The 20865-nt window shown below is 35.0% G+C and overlaps 1 protein-coding gene across 1 annotated transcript; it reads left to right on the top strand.

The window, feature by feature from the left end:
• The first annotated feature begins 7108 nt into the window (after positions 1-7108).
• LOC132550630 (coiled-coil domain-containing protein 112-like) lies at positions 7109-18355 on the top strand. The gene is made up of 14 exons (XM_060214722.1): positions 7109-7234; positions 8553-8659; positions 9401-9522; positions 10782-10871; positions 11319-11394; positions 11787-11973; positions 12347-12433; positions 13029-13178; positions 14470-14610; positions 15009-15104; positions 15879-16028; positions 16525-16620; positions 17898-18016; positions 18220-18355. The coding sequence occupies exons 1-14, from the start codon at positions 7109-7111 to the stop codon at positions 18251-18253; spliced, it is 1581 nt and encodes a 526-aa protein (XP_060070705.1). The 3' UTR covers positions 18254-18355.
• The last annotated feature ends 2510 nt before the right edge of the window (positions 18356-20865 follow it).

Raw genomic sequence — 20865 nt, forward strand, 5'->3', positions numbered from 1 at the left:
CAAAGGCCTTTGTTTCATGACCTTTCCTTTAGTTAATTAAAACTTAACCTTCATAGCAACAAGAGGCCAAATGGGCCTGCATCTTACCTTGTATTCAATGTTCATCAAAAATAGAATCAGTCTTTATCAAAACTACATAAACAAGTACACCACTGGTATTCAATGTGGGCACATCCAATAATTCTCTTACTAATTTCCACAACAAATACTCGGCTCTAATCAGTGACAGTTATGACCTAGATTATAGGTAAATGTCATTTCTTTATTCGTGAAATTTGCTTGGCCTACAAACACCTTTTCACCAAAGAATCTTCTTCTTGGACTTTTGATTTATCAGATGAAGACTGTTACAAGTTTTAACAGTTTCACCCCAGTGACCTTGAATATGGTTCAATGTCATTTCTTACTTGCAAAATTTGTTGAGCTTCATCCTTGGAACCTTTAAGCCAAATAGCATGCTTCAGCACCCTTTGATTAGTCAGAATTTGCATTAAGGTTTAAACAAATTCAAAACCTGACTTTGAATAAGGGTCAAGGTCATTTCCTTTTCCAAATAATGTAAGCTTTCATCATCCTAGGAACTTATCAGCCAAACACCATGCTTCTGCTCCTTTTGGTTAATCAGAAGAAATATTTTAAAGGTTTTAACAAATTCCGCACTTGTTACCTTGAATATGGGTCCAGGTCATATCTTTTCGCAAACTTTGACTGGTTTCATTCCAGCGACCCAGTCAGCCAAAATATCATGATATTTAGTCGGTTGTTTATTGAAAATGAAAAGTTGATGACAGACGGACAACGCACCACGGCCCAAGCTCACTTGGCCCTTCCAATTTGCCTTGAATTTAGAAAGGTTCATGAAACTGCGCCCAGAATGTGTAGTCGAAACCTCTTACCTGGGTTCATCAAACCTTTCCACATGCAAAATGTACGCTCATTTCATATTAAAAGAACGACAACTAGATACAGCTGAATCCCAACATCCTTTGTACATATTGAAACACATTTGTCATTTAAACCGTTTATCAGTATAGTAACTGCAAGCAACACACTTGGCAATAGTTGCATTGTAAAATATACAACTGAACTGAACGAAGCATTAGTTACACAGTTAATATAATACTCAGTAATTTGTACCACAATGTCATTATGTGATGATTTGAATGTGATAGTGTTACACAATCTAATAATTGTTTAAGTTTTTTAGTATCCAGTTATCATTAAAGTTTTGTATTATATAGAAAGCTGGTGGTTTTATATTGCGTGAATAATGCAACTCCCCATTTGTTTTAAACATTTATAAGTGCTAAGGTGAATTTGTTACATATTAACTCCCTGATAACTATCCACGGGATATTTCGAAGTTGAGACAAGACCTTTTCAATAAATTTCATAGAAAAGAAAGCTCGTCCAATAGTGTACAAGGTGTTAGCAAGATTATCAACCAGTAAGCTATTTGTTTAAAAAAAACGTTTCGTGACACTTGAAAGGCAAGTTACCTAAATACACGTTTTCTGTTTTCCTCTATTAACTATGGCTAATCATTGAATCTAAACTGTGTTGAATAATTCTGTGGTGTTCCTATTTCACTGGTAACACCACAAAAACAATAAACACCACAGATATTCCAGATGGTCTTACACTTTGTATTGGTAGTCATGTTCTAGAAAGTTAGCGGGGTCTACCTATTCTAGGTTACAGTATGGTCTAAAATAAATCACTTAGGTTGATTACAGGTTTAAAACATTAACACCATGGATGAACCATTTATGACATTGCCACTGTCTTCGGTGTAGCTCCATTGTCAAAGGTGTTGTTATCATGAAGTGTCAAAAACTGATGAGAAACTCAATGTTAGTAAACTGAGGCAAGTCATCATGAAACAGTTACCAGTGGCATGGTCTGTTTACATAATCTGTGGCATGGTCTGTTTACGTAATCTGTGGCATGGCCTGTTTACGTAATCTGTGGCATTGTCTGTTTACGTAATCTGTGGCATTGTCTGTTTACGTAATCTGTGGCATGGTCTGTTTACGTAATCTGTGGCATGGTATGTTTACGTAATCTGTGGCATGGTCTGTTTACGTAATCTGTGGCATGGTCTGTTTACGTAATCTGTGGCATGGTGTGTTTACATAATCTGTGGCATGGCCTGTTTACATAATCTGTGGCATGGCCTGTTTACGTAATCTGTGGCATGGTGTGTTTACATAATCTGTGGCATGGTGTGTTTACATAATATGTGGCATGGTGTGTTTACATAATAACTGTATTATGTGTTAAAAACAAGAGATCACACAAGGATCTTGGAACCCACCATAGTTTGATACATATCTATTTGTTCTTTAAATATTAGATATTTTCCCTTCTTTTCTCTTCCCTGTTTTTGCTCTTAATGAAATCAGTTTGAACATTCCTTTGTAGAAATAGCAATAATAATATGTAACTACCAAATCAAAAATGGTTGCCTGGTAGCCATTTTGTTTTTCTAATCAATTCAAACCCAAATGGGCACAAACATGGACCAAGGGGAAATTAAATATGAAATCTGAGAGATATATCCAGTACTTTAAAAAAATGGTAATAACAAACGTTACTAAGCTTAACTAGATGTCATCTAAGATGGTCGCCTGCTGCTACTTTTTTATCAGTCCCAAAAACCTATTGGGCACAACTAGAGGCCAAGAGGAACCTACATATCAAAATATGAGAGAACCATCAAGTACTTCTCAAGAAATAGCGATAACAAACTTTACAGTAAACATTCAAAATGGCCACATGTCAACCATATTGTGTTTCTGATAAGACCCAAATCAAACATGCACAACTAGGGACCAACGACAACCTAAATTTGAAAACTGAGAATGATCCAACCAGTATCTCTGAACAGATAGCGATAACAAAAATTGTTTAGGGACAGGTATATGGACCTCAGATTTGAATAGTCCACCACCTGATGATGGATGGACAAAAACAGTATTATAATTTATTTATAAGAAACAGCTTAGACCTGGAATTTCGGCATATTGCCTCAGGGACCTAAAGTTCGATTTGACATTTTCAAAAATTGATATTACAAAACATAGTTACTTCAGAACACAAAAGGGTGCTTTAACATGTAGAACAAAATCAGCATAGCTCTGGTATCATTTATATTTTTAAAAAACCTAAATTAAACCCTGGTTCATTAATGTAACACCATGGACATTTTTTACTAGCTGAGTTTTAACAGGTTTGGATTTGAAACATTTCTGAGAATGACTAGAGATACATAAGCTTACACAACAATTGAGTCTTCTTCATCCGAGCCTGCCTCACACTACATCGGGACATAATCCAAGCATTCCTACAGATTTTTTTTAAGTATTTACTTTATTTCTCATATTAGGGGAGCTGAGGCCCACCATTACCATAAAATTGATTCCACTTCATCCAAGGATACTTCAGAACAAATTTTGGACAAAATCAAATAATTCCTACAGATTTTACCATTTTAGGAGCCGAGAACCACCATTTATCAAAACTTAGCTCCCCTTCCTCAAGGATGTTCTTGGCCAAATTTTGCGAAAATCTGTTCAACCATTCATGACTAGTACACAATGTAGCTATTTTTAGTAATTTCTATTTCTAGTATTTTCGAAATTCTATAATTATCACATCTAGTTTAACAAGAGGTCCATATGGCCTGTATTACCAATTTTATTCTACTTTTTCCAATCTGAATAAAGAAAAAAAAAAGATTCTAAAGGTTTACAAGTGTTTAACCTTTGGGCCCTGTCCCCAACCAAATCTGGACAAAATATTTCTATAGCATAAGGATTTCAGAGGTTTTACTATATATTCCTCATAGGGCCAATCCAAGCACAATATTTACGCAAACTTTGGTTTTCCTTCACCAAAGGATGTTTCTGACCAAATTTGGTCAAAAACCTTTTTGTTATTCATGACTAATCATTTTAGGAAAAGCTGATGGTCTACGGTCATCGCACAGACGCCAGACACATCACCATGGGATAAAAATCGCATCATAATTAATCTGTTCATGTGAAAACTGTGGTTCAGCAGGCTTATCCATTAAGTAAATCCTGTATCCAACACTGCTGTATACATGTAGTACTATACCACAGCACAATATAGATATCTCATCAATCTTATTATCACATACTTATCATTTATAACTATCTAAATAATCATGTTTTTAAGATTGCTATATGTAAAAAATAAATCAAAATACCCTTTTATAAGATCTTATTCAACAAATTAGACATTTAAAACTGTATCTTTTACCAGCAAATAAATATACTGGTTCACGTTGTATTGTAGTCTTACACCCAAATAAACATTGAAGTTAATGTATTGTAGACTTACATACAAACATAAATGGATTTATAGGATCGAGCAGAATCGGGTGGTTTATGTGTAAAATTTGGGCATTTAATTGATTTTAAAGGGCTTACTTAAAATGTAAAGATTTCATATTAGCCAATAACGTACTGAGCCGCTCAAGACCGAAAGATGATCTAGAGGATCGGGCAGAATCAGGTGGTTTATATGTAGTTACCTTATTACAGATGTTTCTACTGCTTCACCGCCGACGTCCTCAGCCGAGGCCATCCCTCATTGCGTGTTTCGACCCCTAGCTCGGTACGCTCTCAGGATGGGGGGGTCCACAGTGATGATCTGTCACTGCGAATCGGTGGTGGGTGTCCACCTACTTGAGTCTTTCTTCATCAACACCCAGCATGAAGATCTCTCTGTTGCCTTGGCCATCCTCTGCACCGCTGATCTCTTGGCCCTGCCCGACACTCCCCATGCAGCTAGCATTCTCCACACAGACTGTGCGGGAAAGCCCCTGCATCCCACCTTGACCGGGAAGCTCCAAGTCTGCCACCCTTTCTCCCTGCACTCCATCAGCAATGCTTTGTATTTTCCTCTCTTCCGTCCGTATGCTTTACTACACTTTTCCTCCCATGGAACTGTCAGCTCTGTGGCAATTACCATTCTTGTCGTTGACGACCAAAAAACCATATCCGGCCGAAGGTTGATTGGTACAATGCCCGGAAATGTTAGTCTCTAATTAAGGTCGACCGCCGGCAGCCAGTCTCCTGTCTGACAAAGAATTCCGGAGGTTCTCTGCGGTGATGCGGATGTTGGTGTCTAACCTTCCTCCACAAACCTAATCTGCGTATGTCTGGACCTTGGTTAGCTGGCCTTAAGACTTGGTTGTGGCGCCATGTATATCTTCCCTGTGCTAAGGTCACCTGACAAGAGGTAAGAATGTGCTGTAATGTTTCTCTCTCCACACAGGTCACTGCAAGGTGACGATGGAGATTTGCTGGTGTTGGTAGCACGTCATACACAGATCGGAGGAGGAATTGCAGTTGGAATTCCGGGTACTTCCAGATTTCTTACCAGGAAAGTGCACGCTGTTCTGCATCCCATCTTGTCCACGCTCCTTGGACTCCCAATGAAATTGCTTTGGCCTGTCTTTGTTCTTCCTCGCCATTTCTAATTTCCTTCTGGACCATCCTATGCTTATCTTCCGCATCAGCCTTTTTCCAGAAGTGCTCTTAGTTGTTCCTAAACATTGTCTTCCTACTGCTGTTGTTCCAACAATGTCTTTGTGTATCAGTCTACTGATAGAATTGGGGCATTGAAATGTTCTTTGTATAAGTATGTTGTTTTTGAAAGACCATAGTTAAATATGGCCTTGATTAAGGATAAAATCCTATTAGAGAATGTGCAAAGAAGAGCCATGAAGCGTGTCCCAACCCTGAGAAACCTGTCCTATGGTGAGAGACTGGGGTCTCCCAACGCTGGAGTATGGAGGAAACGTCCTGACCTGATTCAACTATTTAAAACTATTAATAAAATTGATCAAATAGATTCAAAAAGTATGATTGTACAACCAAGATACACAGCTACGAGAGGGAACAGGAATAAACTGTACAAAAGACCGTTTCGGCTCAATACTTGCAAAAATACATTCTCCAACCGTGAAATCAATCCGTGGAACAATTTACCGGACAGTGTTATTGCAGCAAACTCTGTGAATAGCTTCAAGACCAGGCTGAACACCCACTGGAAGGATCATACCGATAAGTTCACTGCCTAGTGTACCTGTCAAGCTGTTTGTGGATTGCCCCGCCACTTGACTGTTACTGCCCAGTACCAAGATAACAATGTATATAAGAATGTAAAAATGAAACATGACTTTTTGTACTTGAAACAAGATGAACAGAGGCCAAGTGACTATATTAGGAATACAAATATAAGACCCAAATCAATATCATATTACCATATTAACATCCCTGTTTTTACCTGTTATTCCTTTTAAACTTGTGTTAGAATATATAGTGACAAGGTGTCTGGAGATTGTTTCGCCACTTGTCCTTTAATACCAACTACGTGTTAGTTAATGTTAATCAAGACCTAAAATTCATTTTCCCAAATTATATGACTAATTTTTTTTTGATTTGTACATTTTTTCTACAATTGTAATAACCGTGCGCGTGCAACCGGGACTCATGGTCAGTGTAAGGGGGAATTAAGTTCCCCATTGAGTACATCGCAACAAGAAGATTGAAGATGCCTCTCTGCAAGCGAAGCTTTCAATCGAGGCGACATATCTGTGAAATATCTGCGAAATAGTGATTTCATATTGACCAAAAACTGACACACAAGACATTTATTTTTTCCGTATAATGTGTCTTGCAAGACTGTCCTGGAGACGATTTACAGCATAGTGCTAGTTTTATTTGAGCATTGAAATGTTCTTTGTGTAATTATTTAGTTTTTAAAGGGCTAACTTAAAATGTCATGTTTTCATATTAACCAATAACTGTAAGAAAAGATGTTGTAATAATAAGAAGGTCCCTTTAGAAAAATAACATTTTACCTCACCAACATGTTCCGATTCTGTAAATAACCCGCCCTTCTTCATTTTTCCTTAAAAACTGGTCATAATGTTTAAAATAAGATGGGTGTGAAACGTCGGGATGTCTTTTCTGTATAAAGAGTTCTAAAACGAAATATGAAAAAAAAACAGTACGAAACTGCGTAGTGTCAGAGACATATAACTCTGGTAGTGTGAAATGAGTTTTGGCGAATGCCGGAATTAGCCAGACGTTGCGGGCAGTCTGAGCCGCACCGCTCTGCATTTAGTAAACCCCTGTATTGCCCAATCACATCGTCCGATTCTGTTATTTACATCATGGCTGCCGGTAGAAAGCAGGTACAACACTGAAAGAATGATTTACAACATTGTTCTCTTGATATTTAGAGAATGGAAATGGCATCACTGACATAATGTCTACTGTTCTGTTTAAATAATTCACGTTTCCCACAGTAAATTATTTCATCCTATAAAAATACGCACAGAGTTAGATATGTCGTTAACAGGCTGAGCACAACGTACGTACTGGTCTTGCATTTGAGGCGAAGTTGTTGCTTTGATTAAGCAATTAATCAAATGCAGTGTCATATTTTGAAATAGAAACACATAAAAATTTGCAACCAAAAAGGGCGTCATATTTTTACAGGGCTCAATAATCTATGCAACGTTGTAAATTTTTACACAAAAGTGAATGACTTGGTTGTAATGCGTTTTGTAAAAGCCACAAACTTTGTATCTCCGCCATTGCTTATAGAGTGGCTAAAGAACGCAATAAATTCATGTTCACTTTTTACATACACGAAATGCTCCTAATATTAATGGAGAACATGGTCAAGTTAAAAAGAAGACGCCATGTTTTTGTTGCAAATGTTCAAAAGACCTTTGTCATTCTGTTTTTACTGATTCTGCACGTGAGTAACTAATTGCTAACTCGAACGGTATACCTCAAATGCAAGACTATAACCAACATGTATATTTATGCCCAACCTATTTAACGTTAAAATTAGACATGTTTAACCGCTGATGTCTAGGCTCATTGTGCAGTAGGTAAAGAGTGACGGCCACAACAGTCTTCAGTGATGATTGTTAAAATCTGTTAATCATCTTGATACGTAAGTAAGGCATTTAGCCTGTCTTCATACCAGGACATTTCCCAAACTAGTACAAACCATTAATGCAGACACACACACAAACTGTCAACATGACACAAAATCAAGTCACTGTGCCATTGACAAATGCAAGACTGAACCATTCAAAATCACGAATTTGCCCACAACCTGCTAATTCCTTGACAGTGACACTACACAAATAAGTCTCATAACTCATTACTTAAATTTCAACCATAGCTTGTGTACATCAGAAACTCTCTCAATTTGTCATTCTGTGGATTTTAATTGCACATGTTCCTAGCTGTTCTTATTACATGTTTACATGTTTATCTACACTTTGTACATCACTTTGTCTGTAACGTCCAGTACAATGCCTAATACCTTAGCGATGCCTCAGAAAAGTATGTTAGACACAACCCCACATGCCTTTGTTCCGTGGAGTTACTCCTCTTTCTCCTTTTGCCCCACAATTTTCTCCTTCCATTGCATAATTGATATTAATTTGGGTTTTTGTAGATACAAAATTATTTCTGATTTTGTCTTTATAGGATGCTATGGATACTGAAAGTGACAATAATATTCAAGCATGGAAACGCAAGACAGAAAAAGCAAAGAAATCGGATATCCTAAAAGAACTCAACAAATTACGAGTACAGTGAGTGTTAATTGGAGTAGCATAAAAGGACTTTAGCGGCTCTGAGTGACTGCCTTTATTTCATCCTTCATTGCAATCAGTCACTGAAATAAAAATACAATTTTTTCAAAGAATAAAAGACTTTTAAAAATACACATGAGCAGTAACAGGGTTAAAAGTATCTGAAGTCTGATAGCTCAAGTTTGATAGCTAAGCTCTAGAAAAAAATCATCCTTGTCTTGAGAGAGTAGTATCCTAATACTTCTTTAATGTACCAACATGACTGTAGTGATATTTACAAGTGATATTTCATAAAGAATTTATTATGTTTAGGCATAAAAAGGTATATATTTTCATGTTACAGGTTAGAAAACATTTGGGAACATATAGATTGTGTATGTAGTGCCATGATGGTGGGATGGGTCATTCTATGGTTTAGTAGAATCAGTTGTCTTTAAATATATGACTTATAACTGGAAGACTTTAATTGTCCTCCCTGAAGCTCCTTAAGCTTGACACAATTTGATTGGTGTATAAAATCTGTCATTGTATATAAATTCATCACATCGTTTTACAATGATAAATGATTCTGATATTATAATTTACAATCAAATTTATCCTAAATTTCATTCAAAATATTATATCTCTACCCAATCTAGATGTGTTTATTGCAGATATTTAAGTTGTTGGAAACTGTGGTAATAGATTTGATGAGGTTAAGCTTACCTTTCCAAAATTTTGAAAGTTGAATTTTTGTTTCAGAATTGTTGCCCTTGACAGAGAAAAATCAACTCATCTTTACAGCAAGAGAAATGATTTTCGACAAGATTTTCTCCCGCTTCAAGAAATGGAAACAAAGGCAACAGAGAGTAGGAAATCAGAGCGTACGTAGCTGAGCGGTACTTATGATACATAACCCTATCATAAGTCTTATATGAAATGGAAACAAATAATAACATGCTATTCATAATAAAGATACTTTTGCAAATGTTTATGAAAATAGTCTTTTTTTAAACATTGATTCAAAAACTAAATTGGTGATGTTCTCACTTACTGTCCGTTTTCTTTAATGATGTCACCCTGCATATGATGTTTTAAAGTAAGGTGCTACAAAATTTTAATGGACACAACAGGAACCTTCAGCCAATTACAGCTTAATGGGATAGTTATATGATAAAGAAAGGTGTTATTATACCAACAGTGGGGTAGTTATATAATTATGTGATGAAGAATGGGTGTTATTATACTGGTAGTGGAGTAGATATGTAATGAAGAATATGTGTTATTGCACTGATAGTGGGGTAGATAGGTGATGAAGAATGAGTGTTATTGCACTGATAGTGGAGTAGATATGTGATGAAGAATGGGTGTTATTGCACTGATAGTGGGGTAGATATGTGATGAAGAATGGATGTTATTGCACTGATAGTGGGGTAGATATGTGATGAAGAATAGGTGTTATTGCACTGATAGTGGGGTAGATATGTGATGAAGAATGGATGTTATTGCACTGATAGTGGGGTAGATATGTGATGAAGACTGGATGTTATTACACTGATAGTGGGGTAGATATGTGATGAAGAATGGATGTTATTGCACTAATAGTGGGGTAGATATGTGATGAAGAATGGGTGTTATTGCACTGATAGTGGGGTAGATATGTGATGAAGAATAGGTGTTATTGCACTGATAGTGGGGTAGATATGTGATGAAGAATGGATGTTATTGCACTGATAGTGGGGTAGATATGTGATGAAGAATGGATGTTATTGCACTGATAGTGGGGTAGATATGTGATGCAGAGGACATACCATCATGTACTTACTGATTACCTATATGTATAGATATCCATGAAGTACAGAATGCTATAACTAACTGTAATGGTATATCTTATGTTTTATTTATCTGTCCATTGCTCACTGCTTACCTCCTCAACTTCTGATACACATTACACGTCTGTAATTTTATTTTTGATACAATGTTTTTTCTTTCCTAAGATATCATTATCATTGTGCTGTTGCTTCCTGATATTGTATATAGTGGTTCTTACTGATGTAGAGTTAATGCTGTAATCTTTGATTGTGATAAAATAAGTATGTTTATGTTAGACTGATTATTTACTGTATGAATGATTAAATTTCAGAAATTAAATTAAAACAGCAGCTTGAGAAGATCAGCCACATGGTAAAGAGATTCCATACAGAACTGAAGGATGTAAAGCCCACACCAGAGTGTATGTTAAAAATTCTCATGGGGAATCATACAAATTTCTAGAACTTGCTACCAGATACATCTGTTTTCACTAGATCGGCAATTTTAAGATTTATGATTTTGATCTTTACGGAAGAAGATAAATTGTGGATAAGATTACAAAATTTTGGATAAATTTCAAATAAGTTATCATGTTCTTTTAGGAAGGACATCAGATCTCAAGGTGAGGATCTCTTAAACTACTGTGATATCATATATTTTCCTGGGACTTAATTTTCATGGTTTTTCAAAAAAATCACCATTTCCTGGACAAATGATTTTGTGGATAAATAACCCCAATAAATCTGCTTTGCCTACTTTTAACAGTTCAGGAACATAGGAATTCATGGTTTAAGAGAACTTGTGAAATCAGTGAAAATAAGTTCCCACGTAAATGAATTATTCTATTGTAGAACTTTTTATGTTGCAGTCGTAGAAAAGCTGAAAATTATCATGGAAGAAATAGAAAGCACAATCAATGCTTTTAAGGAGCAACAGAGAAAACAGTGAGTACATATGTACTATATCTGATAAATTGATATTGAAGAGAATAGGCAGTATACCATGACTGACCATATATTACACATATATAAGTATCTATTATTAAGTTTGAAAGAACTTCATTACTAGATGGAATATATACAGACCCCCAGAAATAGGTTGGCATTTAAAACCCAAGTTATGAGAGAAGATCAATTGTAGATTATATACAAGATGTACTTCAGGTCATGTGAAGAGTGTTCCTTATTAGTGAAACCTGAGGAGAGAAGCTTTCTCCTGTTAATGTCTTTATAGTAATGTGGTTTTACAAGATACAGGGAGTTGATAAGCGAGAAATGGATGACTTCACATTTCTTCATTTGTAGAATAAGTTATGTCTGTTGGTTTTTTTTTCCAGATATGAGGAGTTGATGAGAGAAGAAAGGACAACTACGCAGGAGATTCTGGCTCTGGAGAAGAAGTTTGAAGCATGGTCTCAGATGGGGGACGATCTACCATCAGCGAGAAAGGCTGCGCCCTCTGCCCCATTAACTAGTGCTCGAGACATCACCAAGGATCTCCCTCCTGAGGTTGCTGCATTCGAAGTAAGATTCAACAGGATGTTCACCTTAATTATAGACGATGACCCACTAAAACTTGATTGTAAGATTACCGTGTATATCACAAGTCCCTTTGTTTTCACTGCTGTTTGTTTGTGACACAAACTTTATCAGGGTTGAAATGTGTGGAATGATGAGTTAAAATGTGTGAAATGCAGAAGACTGTTTATTGGTATAAAGCCTTGTTGAGATAAATCAGAGTAAAGATATTATTAAGGGAATTTTGTTGCCAATTTCTCCCTTGTTGAATCATTTTTTGGTCTAAATAACCAAGTATTGGCCTCAGTAATAATGCTATATTTGTGTAATGTTCATAAGGTCTGTACTGATAATATATTGCATACATTTCTATTTATAGAAATTTCTTGAGCAGACAGGAGGCATACGAGGAGGATGGGATGAATATGATCATCAGACTTTCCTTAAGTTTAGACATAGAAACAAGGTAAGTTATTAGGTCTTCTAGATTATTGCAACAATTACTCACCTTTTATGAAATGAATATGTGGTTATATTAATCTTTTGGCAAGATATTCTTGAGGTTTTTTTTTTAACAAATGAAAGATTTTTTTGTTCTTTAGAAATTTACCAGTAAGTCTAAATTTAAATCTAGTAGATTCTTATACATCACCTTAATCTGAAGTACAATAAATATTTAATCAAAACTGAAGGATTATCAGGAGTCTTGTATTGACTGTGAAAAGACATTCTCCATATGATAGGAAACTATGTTTATAATTATAATCTATTAATTGCTCTACCAAAGTCTGCCAGAGTCACTAAAACAAGACTGAAGTGAAATGAGAATAAAAAATACTGTGTATATATTATGCGTCAAACTGTCCATAAAAAGTCTTACCCCAAAACAGGGAATGGATTTAATATAGCACAATAATACAAAAAAGACCTTTTTATTGTCTTTAGATGTGAATTTCAGCAATGCTCTATAGATATACGTGTACCTGGATGATATTTCAGGGTGGACCATCCTGCCCACATCAATACTTTATAGCTATATCTGTACTTGGATGTTATTTCAGGGTCGGCCAGCTTTCTTACATCAATGTCTTATAGCCATTCCAACTCGTACCGAGGAAGAAATTACGAATCATGAAGACTGGTACCAAACCTACCTTGACATGAACGAGAGTAAAAAAGAGAGTATACGCAAGTGGAAAGACAGAAAACAGGTACATAAACATAAGTACTGTAGTGTTAACAAAAACTGATACAAATATAATTTACCATAAAATGATGGAAAACAGGTTTCGTCTAGCTAGATCTCTGTCTTAGCTTATTTGTTAATTTAAGGTCACTGTTACTTAATCTTCGTGGGAAATGATAATATAAATATTATCTGTTGCCAGTTAGATATTGGCATTTAGAGCCATCGCCCTTTAAACAATTCAGGTTGACTTGTTTATGCAGATTAAATGGTTCCCCTTATTAATTATATAAAATATTTTAAGTATAAATTATCATGGCACATCACTTGGTAATACACACCTTGAAACAGCTAGTCAGAAATCAAAATCAGATCAGTAGGCCCATGCTTAATTGATAAATAAATAACCATAGTACAACCAACCAAATTGAAAATAAAACAATCCTGGTGTAAAAGGTAATAACTGAAGAAATAGTAGGAACAGACGAGGTATTGGTATTTCACAGAAAATTCTGACATATATCATTTGGAGTTCTGCTAGTGAGGTTTTCTGCTTCCATGGCAAGTACTAGTGTCTCAAGGTATTAGGGATGTAATAGGAAGAAATTTAAACACTGATAAAACATGAATACTGAGATCCTTTACCTTTTGAGGCATTTTTCACAAAATTTCTAGAGTTTCTGTCCACAGCATTAAAAATATTCTTATAGGTATTGCTATATCCTCATACCCTTGATTTTACTCCAAAAACTGAGAGGGTACTCTATCAACAGTGAAGTTTCTTGAATGTAAGTTAAATGAGTTTAATTTTAGAAATAAAATAACAGTCCTGTATTTGTTTTGGAGTAGAGAAAAGTTTTTTAAGGTAACTATGGCGGTTTTTGTTTTTTGCTCTTTTGAAATTAAACATCTGGATGTTATAAAATGGTTTATTCTCCATTAACTTACCATATTTAATGAAAAAATAACATTCATATCCACAAATACTTGTGTTGTAGCCAAGGTGACATGAAACATATCGCACCGTTATCCCTCTTGACATTTTGACTCAATATTACCATTTCCATTTTTGTATTCCTTTTGATACGACCTATCCTAAATATTTCTTTGTCAGGGAATGGGTATATTTTGTTCTGTCATATGGTACTCTTGTTTACAGAAGTTATCAAAACGGTGATGGTTCTGTTTATATATTTATTTCATGATATTTTTTTCTTTACATGATTTTATTCCACCCTCAAAACCAATGACAGATAGTTTCCCTCAAAATGTTTTCTTTAGTCCAGAAATTTACGTCCTTAAAATGTTTTCTGTAGAGAGAGAAAGACGACCTAGTATCTCTTGCTGATGACAGCCTCAATAACAAAAAGAAGAGAGAGGAGGAGAAACAGCAAGCCATTAAAGAGAGAATGGAAAATGAGAAAATGGAAAGATTTTCAAAACTGAACGCCTGGAAGGTAAGAATAGAAAATGAGAAAATGGAAAGTTTTTTCAAAACTGAATGCTTGAAAGCTAAGAGTAGAAAATGAAAGAGTGGAAAGATTTTCAAAACTGAAGTGGAAGGTAAAAATGGAAAATCAGAAAATGAAGGGATACTTCACATCAATCATACTTTAGCAGAAGTAGCACATGAATATTCTTAATAGTAAATATATATAGACTGGCATACACAGACAAAGATTTTGAGCAGAGGTGTTGTGTATAAATAACTTGATTACAGTTGTTGACCCCTGTTATTCTCCATTGGATATTTATCAATCTACAGTAAGTAGATTCAGGCCTTTAATCCAGAGCCTGTCTTTTGCACAAATATTTCTGAAATCTTGCTTTTTAATTTCATAATTTTATTTTTCAGGTTCAGAAAGAAATTGAGAGGGCAGAAGCAGAAGAAAAATCATTGAAAGAACAGCTTGAAAAATCCAAGAAAAATGATGATTTCAAAAAAAGACAGGTATTGAGAGTATGATAGAAAATTTATGATATTGTTTTTATGGCCATGTTATTAGAGTCAGAGATAATAGTTTTAATTCCTGGTTGTAAAACAACCCCTACTTTTAAGTTTTCAGAGATAGTTTTAATTCCTGGTTGTAAAACAACCCCTACTTTTAAGTATTCAGAGATAATAGTTTTAATTCCTGGTTGTAAAACAACCCCTACTTTTAAGTATTCATTTCCAAGTTTTTTATTTATATAATGCTCTCCTGTTACAGACAAAGTTTTCAGTTTGAATTATTAATTTATATAATGCCCTCTTATTACAGACGAAGTATTCTGTTACAGTTATTAAGACTAGTAAGCCAGGGGTCCCAGGCATTGAAATAAATATTGACCTCTGTTACATTATATAATACCCTCCTATTTCAGCCAAAGTATTCGGATTTTAGTTATTAGCTCACCTAGTCTTATGGACCCTTGGAGTGGGAGGGTGCTGTCAAATAGGAGAAATAGAGCAAATTCTTAAAAATACTATTCCTCCTTTAGGTATGATTGGATTTTGGCCAAATTTGTTTTGAAGCATTCTTGGCTGAATTAGTATCATTTTTATGTAAAAAATTGGTCTCAGCCCTCTGGGCAGGAGGGGCATGGGCACATAGGGGGAAGAGAGAGAAACTTTTTTTAAAAAAATAATCAAAATCCTTCTTTTTCTGTAGGAATGCCAGAATGTTTTTTTCAGTTTGGTCTTACTCAGTTTCCAGTTAATTTATATGATGCTTTCCTATAATAGACAGAGATGAAAGCCCAGGTGGAGGAATTCAGGAAAAAGCGAGAAGAAGAAGAGGAGTTTGTAAGGATTCAACAGGAGGAGTGGGAAAGAGAACAGAAAGAAAGACAGAAGCAGATCTCAGCCAGAGAAATATCCAGGTTTAGGCAGAGGGTAATTCTTAAATTGATTCTTAAATACATATTGAATGAATTTCAGCTCACCTGGTTTTCTTTTTCTGCAATCTTTGGAGTAGAATAAGGTAAAACGTTTGGTATTTAGTTTCTTGTAAAGTAAAAATATTTCAAAAGCTTGAATGTGAAAAATCTATTTATCCAGAAATTAGTTTTACATGGAGAAGTTAGGAAGGCTGGATTACTCTGAAAAGCGCTGGTACTGCAGATAACTGTAATATGATACATTGTTATAATGTAGCAAATGTGTCAAAATACTGATCATGTAAAATCTTATATCTTATAAAAAATTTCTACTAAAACTAGAATTATGAAGACTGTAACAACTGCATATAACAAGGTTGAGGGGAAATTTATGTGATTATGAGTAGTTTATAGTCACTTTTGACACCTCAGATTTAACCAGTAACCAAAGCAAAATTGCTGATATAGGGAGTTAAATAGCATCAGTATCGATAACAGATTTTCATTTACAGGATCAGAAATCTTTACATGAGAAATTAAAGAAGGATAAAGTCAAAGAAGAAGAGCAAAAGGAAAAAGAAAAGCGATTAGCACGATTAAAAAGTCAGGTAGGTGTTTTGTGTAGCTTTGTTTCACTCTTTGTTAGGGTTTTAGTATGTATCGATAAGAAAAGTATACCAAATTAATCTGAAGAAGATTATTTTCTTTTCTGGATTAAATATTCAAGGTTATTCCCAAGTGACTGCCGAACACTAATTCCAAGTGGTTACCTGACACTTGTTCCAAGTGACTGCCTGACACTAGTCCTAAGTGACTACACACTTGTCCTAAGTGACAGCATGAAATTAACCTTCATAAATTAGATCACATGATCCCAAGTTAATCAGTTCACTATAGGTAATATAATCTTTCCTAATTATATCAGACTATATATAGGGTATCGGAAAAAGTTCTATTTATCTCCATCTAGCACTGCCAGAGGAGATTACATACTTATCATCCACTGCCTCACCTGAGCGGTTTTTATCATTTACAATTCAACCTTCCACAGACACTTCAATTTTACTGTACTGTTGGACAAAATTCGTGTCTGTCTTAAAGTGGATTTTAATCAATAGTACCTAGTGTATAAGCTGGATTATATCTTCGATACTGTAACACCTACACTTTGTACAGTTGCCAGAGTTTTCATTCGAGCATTTTTTCAGTAGCATATTTAATTCAGTTTTTAGTCCACAAGATATATGTACACACCTACCAGTTTTTGTTCACTGTGTCATGGCCAGAATAATATTTTGAATTTCACCCAGATTTTGTATTAGTGTACCTCTTGGAATGCTGGAATGTAACACACTGATAATGGTTCCTAATAAATAGAATTATGGCTATTCATATCAAAGTATAACTGGAGGCAGCCCAGTTTGTCAATCCTTTTAATTACGTGCCTTTAACATATGTTCTTCATGTATTTTCTGGTATATGTTTTTCCTGTATTTCTAACTACAAGGGATTAAATATAAAACTCAAGATAAGATAACATTTATTATGTATTAAAATGATTCCTAAATCCCGTATGATTGTTAGAAGGTATAAAGGTTGATTTATGTATGGGATCTTAAATGAGTCTTCACTTCAAATGAGATTTTATGAAACTCCTCATAAATTGTTAGTGTTTGCTTTTTTCCATTGGCTGTACTGGTAAAAAAATATGGGTAAATTCACTGGATGAAAGGCAATTTATATATGTGATAAAATAAAATATCAATTTATGTAAGAAATAGAATAGAATAGTATTTCATGAATATAAGAAACCTTAATTGTATACAGTATGAGATCTGTCAAAAACTTGACTGAATTAAGTTATAATGGTATTCATTGTGACTAGGTGGAAGTAGAAGTGGATCGGGACCCAAACCGACTTCTACAACCAACTGCAGGTTGGAAATCCAGGACCAAGGAGATCGGTCCGAGTGGTTCAGGGCAGGTGATGCACATGCAACACAGGTGAGTTTCTTAACCATGTAACCATCATACTACAGCAAAAACATAAATTGTTGAAAATAGAAAAGCTATATTTTACATTTAACAATTTATCTAAATACTAGGTGTATAAATTATTCGAATACCTGTAATTTTTTTATGTTATATAAATAATACAAAAGTACATGTACAGCACGAATGTTAAGTGAATATATTGTTTGTTTCAGAGCTGTTCCCTCCTGGAGACAAGGTTTACATTAATAATGGCTACACACCTCTGGAGTGTAAGGACCAAAATGTATGAACGTTTGAAAAACAAATTCCTGTGATATAAATTTTATTATTCCTCTTTCTGAATAAATACATTACAAGGTGTATATCGTTTTAATATCCATACTTTTTGAGGTACATGTAAATGTATTACACATATATTTTCCTGGAACAAGAACAGAACATCATACAATTTGACAAATAAGAGTACGACAAGGCAGTATACACCTGTCCAATGTCGAAGAAAAGGATGTGAATATGGAACAAGTTCAAATGTCAGTGCTCTATATTTTAGTGATAAATTAAAGCAAACACACTTTTAAACAAACAAGTTGAAAATTGAAAGAAGAAATCTCTGGACTATTTCAAAATGCCAAAGAGAAAAAAGGGCATTAACTCTTTGTAATGTTGTTGAATCGATTTGCTGTTCATTAGAATACAATCTCATGTTGTTTTAAAGCATACCATGTTTCAAAGAAGTTGGCTTAAAACTGAGGGCGATAATATCTGGACAAGATAGCAAGAGGGCCATGGCCCTTAATAATCGTCTGACAATCGAGGAATGGATAGACAAACCTCAGAATTCGCTGATGGTGGTCTGACAAATCTGATTAATTCAAATTTTGAAAATTCTTTGAAAGTATCAGGAACTCATAAATGGTAGGTTCTGTGCATGAAAAACAGTTGCACAGTCATATTTGAAAGTAACTACTGTAGTTACAATGTTGAAGTTTTTATCATACTAGAAAATAGGAACAACTCATCTCTTTCTATTCTCTGGAAAAAAAAAATCTCAGTGGTGTGAATGAAACATGAAAAGTTGCTCAGGCTGTTTGTTTTGGATGAGTTATGTTGGATTTTAGGTCAAATTTGGTCAGGACAAGTTCAGGATCACTCCATGCATGTTTGATATCATTGCCACTCATCTATTCAAGCATTAAGAAAGAGTAGTATTTTGAAGCAAAATATTGTCTAATTTCCCATTTGGGGCCCCGCCACCAAGTCCCAATGGGTCAAATCAAATTTCTGATTTAAGAATTGTATGCTAACCCCTACTGATGTTTTCAACAAAATTTGAATGAAATCCATTCAAGCATTAAGCAAGATTATCCATTTTGAAGCAAAATATTGACTAACTTTCCCATTTGGGGACTGCCCCCAAGTTCCTAGGTGTCAAATCATCTTTTTGAATTTCGGAAATGATAACACTCCTGCAACAATGTTTCAGATCAAACTTAGTTGAAATCTACCCAAGCATTAAGGAGTAGCGATTGAAGCAAAATATTGTCAAACTTCCTCTTTTGGGGCCCTACTTCAAGTTCCTAGGGGATGAATCAACTTTCTAAATTTAAGGATTGTTTGCATACCCACAATTATGTTTCAGACCACATTTAGTTTAAATCTATTTAAACATTAGGGAAGAGTAGCGTTTTGAAGCAAAACTATTGATTAACTTTCCCATTTGGAGCCCCCGCCCTCAAGTCCCTTGGTATTAAATCAACTTTCTGAATTTAAGAAATGATTCTCCGACCTCAATGATGTTTCAGACAATATTTGATTGCAAAGCATTTAAACATTAAGGAAGATTAGCCTTTTTGAGGCAAAATATTGACTAACTTTCCCATTTCGGGCCTCATCCCCAAGGCCCTAGGTGTCAAATCAAATTTTTGAATTTAAGAAATGATAACCTGCCTGCAACAATGTTTCAGATCAAATTTGGTTGAAATCTACCCAGGCATTAAGAAGGAACTGAAATTTTGAATTTAATAAAGGATTGCTCTCACCTAATGATATATCGGACCAAATTTGGTTGAATCCACCAAGGCCTTAAAGAGGAGTAGGGGTTAAAAGAAAGCATTAATGCATGACAGATGGTGCATGACAACAGATGAAGCCAGTTGCTATAGGTAATGGTCAAGATGACCTAAATACCCAAGGGCAATAACTCTTCCTGAAATTGTAAAAACACAATGTCATAATGGAAAATGTGATTTCATGTTAAGTTTAAAAGGTGTGAAGAAAAACTAACAAAGGAGATCTCCAGACAATGGTAAGTAACTCTTCCAAACACAGTCTAATCATGCTGCTCTTCAGGAAAACACATCTTCATGACTTGGTTATCAAGCCTATCAAGTTTGAAAGAAATTGTTGATGACAAGGAGATCTCTTGATAAAGTAAAGACTTTTAAAAACTTAAGGGGGAGTATCTCCTCCAAATAAAGTCGAATCAAACTGGCATACATAAAAATACAACTTTTTTGTCATGCATAATTAATTGGTGGATAACTGTGGGAGGAGATCTCCGAACAACTTAAACGTTCTTTGTGGGTATGAACATTCATTGTAAATATCAGAAACTCATAAATAGTAGGTTCTGTTCATGAAAAGTAGTTGCACAATCATGTTACAAAATGGCAACTGTTGTTGAAGTTTTGATCGGGCTGAAAAATAACATTTCGAGATGATTTCAGACAAGTTGGGAGCTAAATCCCACTGGTGCAACTTGAGCAGAAGTTTGAAATAGTTGCACCAGAAAACTAGGATTGTGCTATCGTGTTACAAAATGGCCTCCCTGACAGCCAGTTTTGAAAAATAACAACACT

This window comes from Ylistrum balloti, unplaced genomic scaffold, assembly GCF_031769215.1.
Source record: "Ylistrum balloti isolate Yb309-2 unplaced genomic scaffold, AGI_CSIRO_Ybal_v1 Utg370136, whole genome shotgun sequence".
In the NCBI taxonomy this organism is placed as follows: domain Eukaryota; kingdom Metazoa; phylum Mollusca; class Bivalvia; order Pectinida; family Pectinidae; genus Ylistrum; species Ylistrum balloti.

Coding starts and splice junctions, on each gene's coding strand:
- LOC132550630 (XM_060214722.1), top strand. CDS start 7,109: ATGCCGGAATTAGCCAGACGTTGCGGGCAGTCTGAGCCGCACCGCTCT. Junction 8,660..9,400: donor CTCAACAAATTACGAGTACA/GTGAGTGTTAAT, acceptor TTTTTGTTTCAG/AATTGTTGCCCTTGACAGAG. Junction 12,434..13,028: donor AGTTTAGACATAGAAACAAG/GTAAGTTATTAG, acceptor ATGTTATTTCAG/GGTCGGCCAGCTTTCTTACA.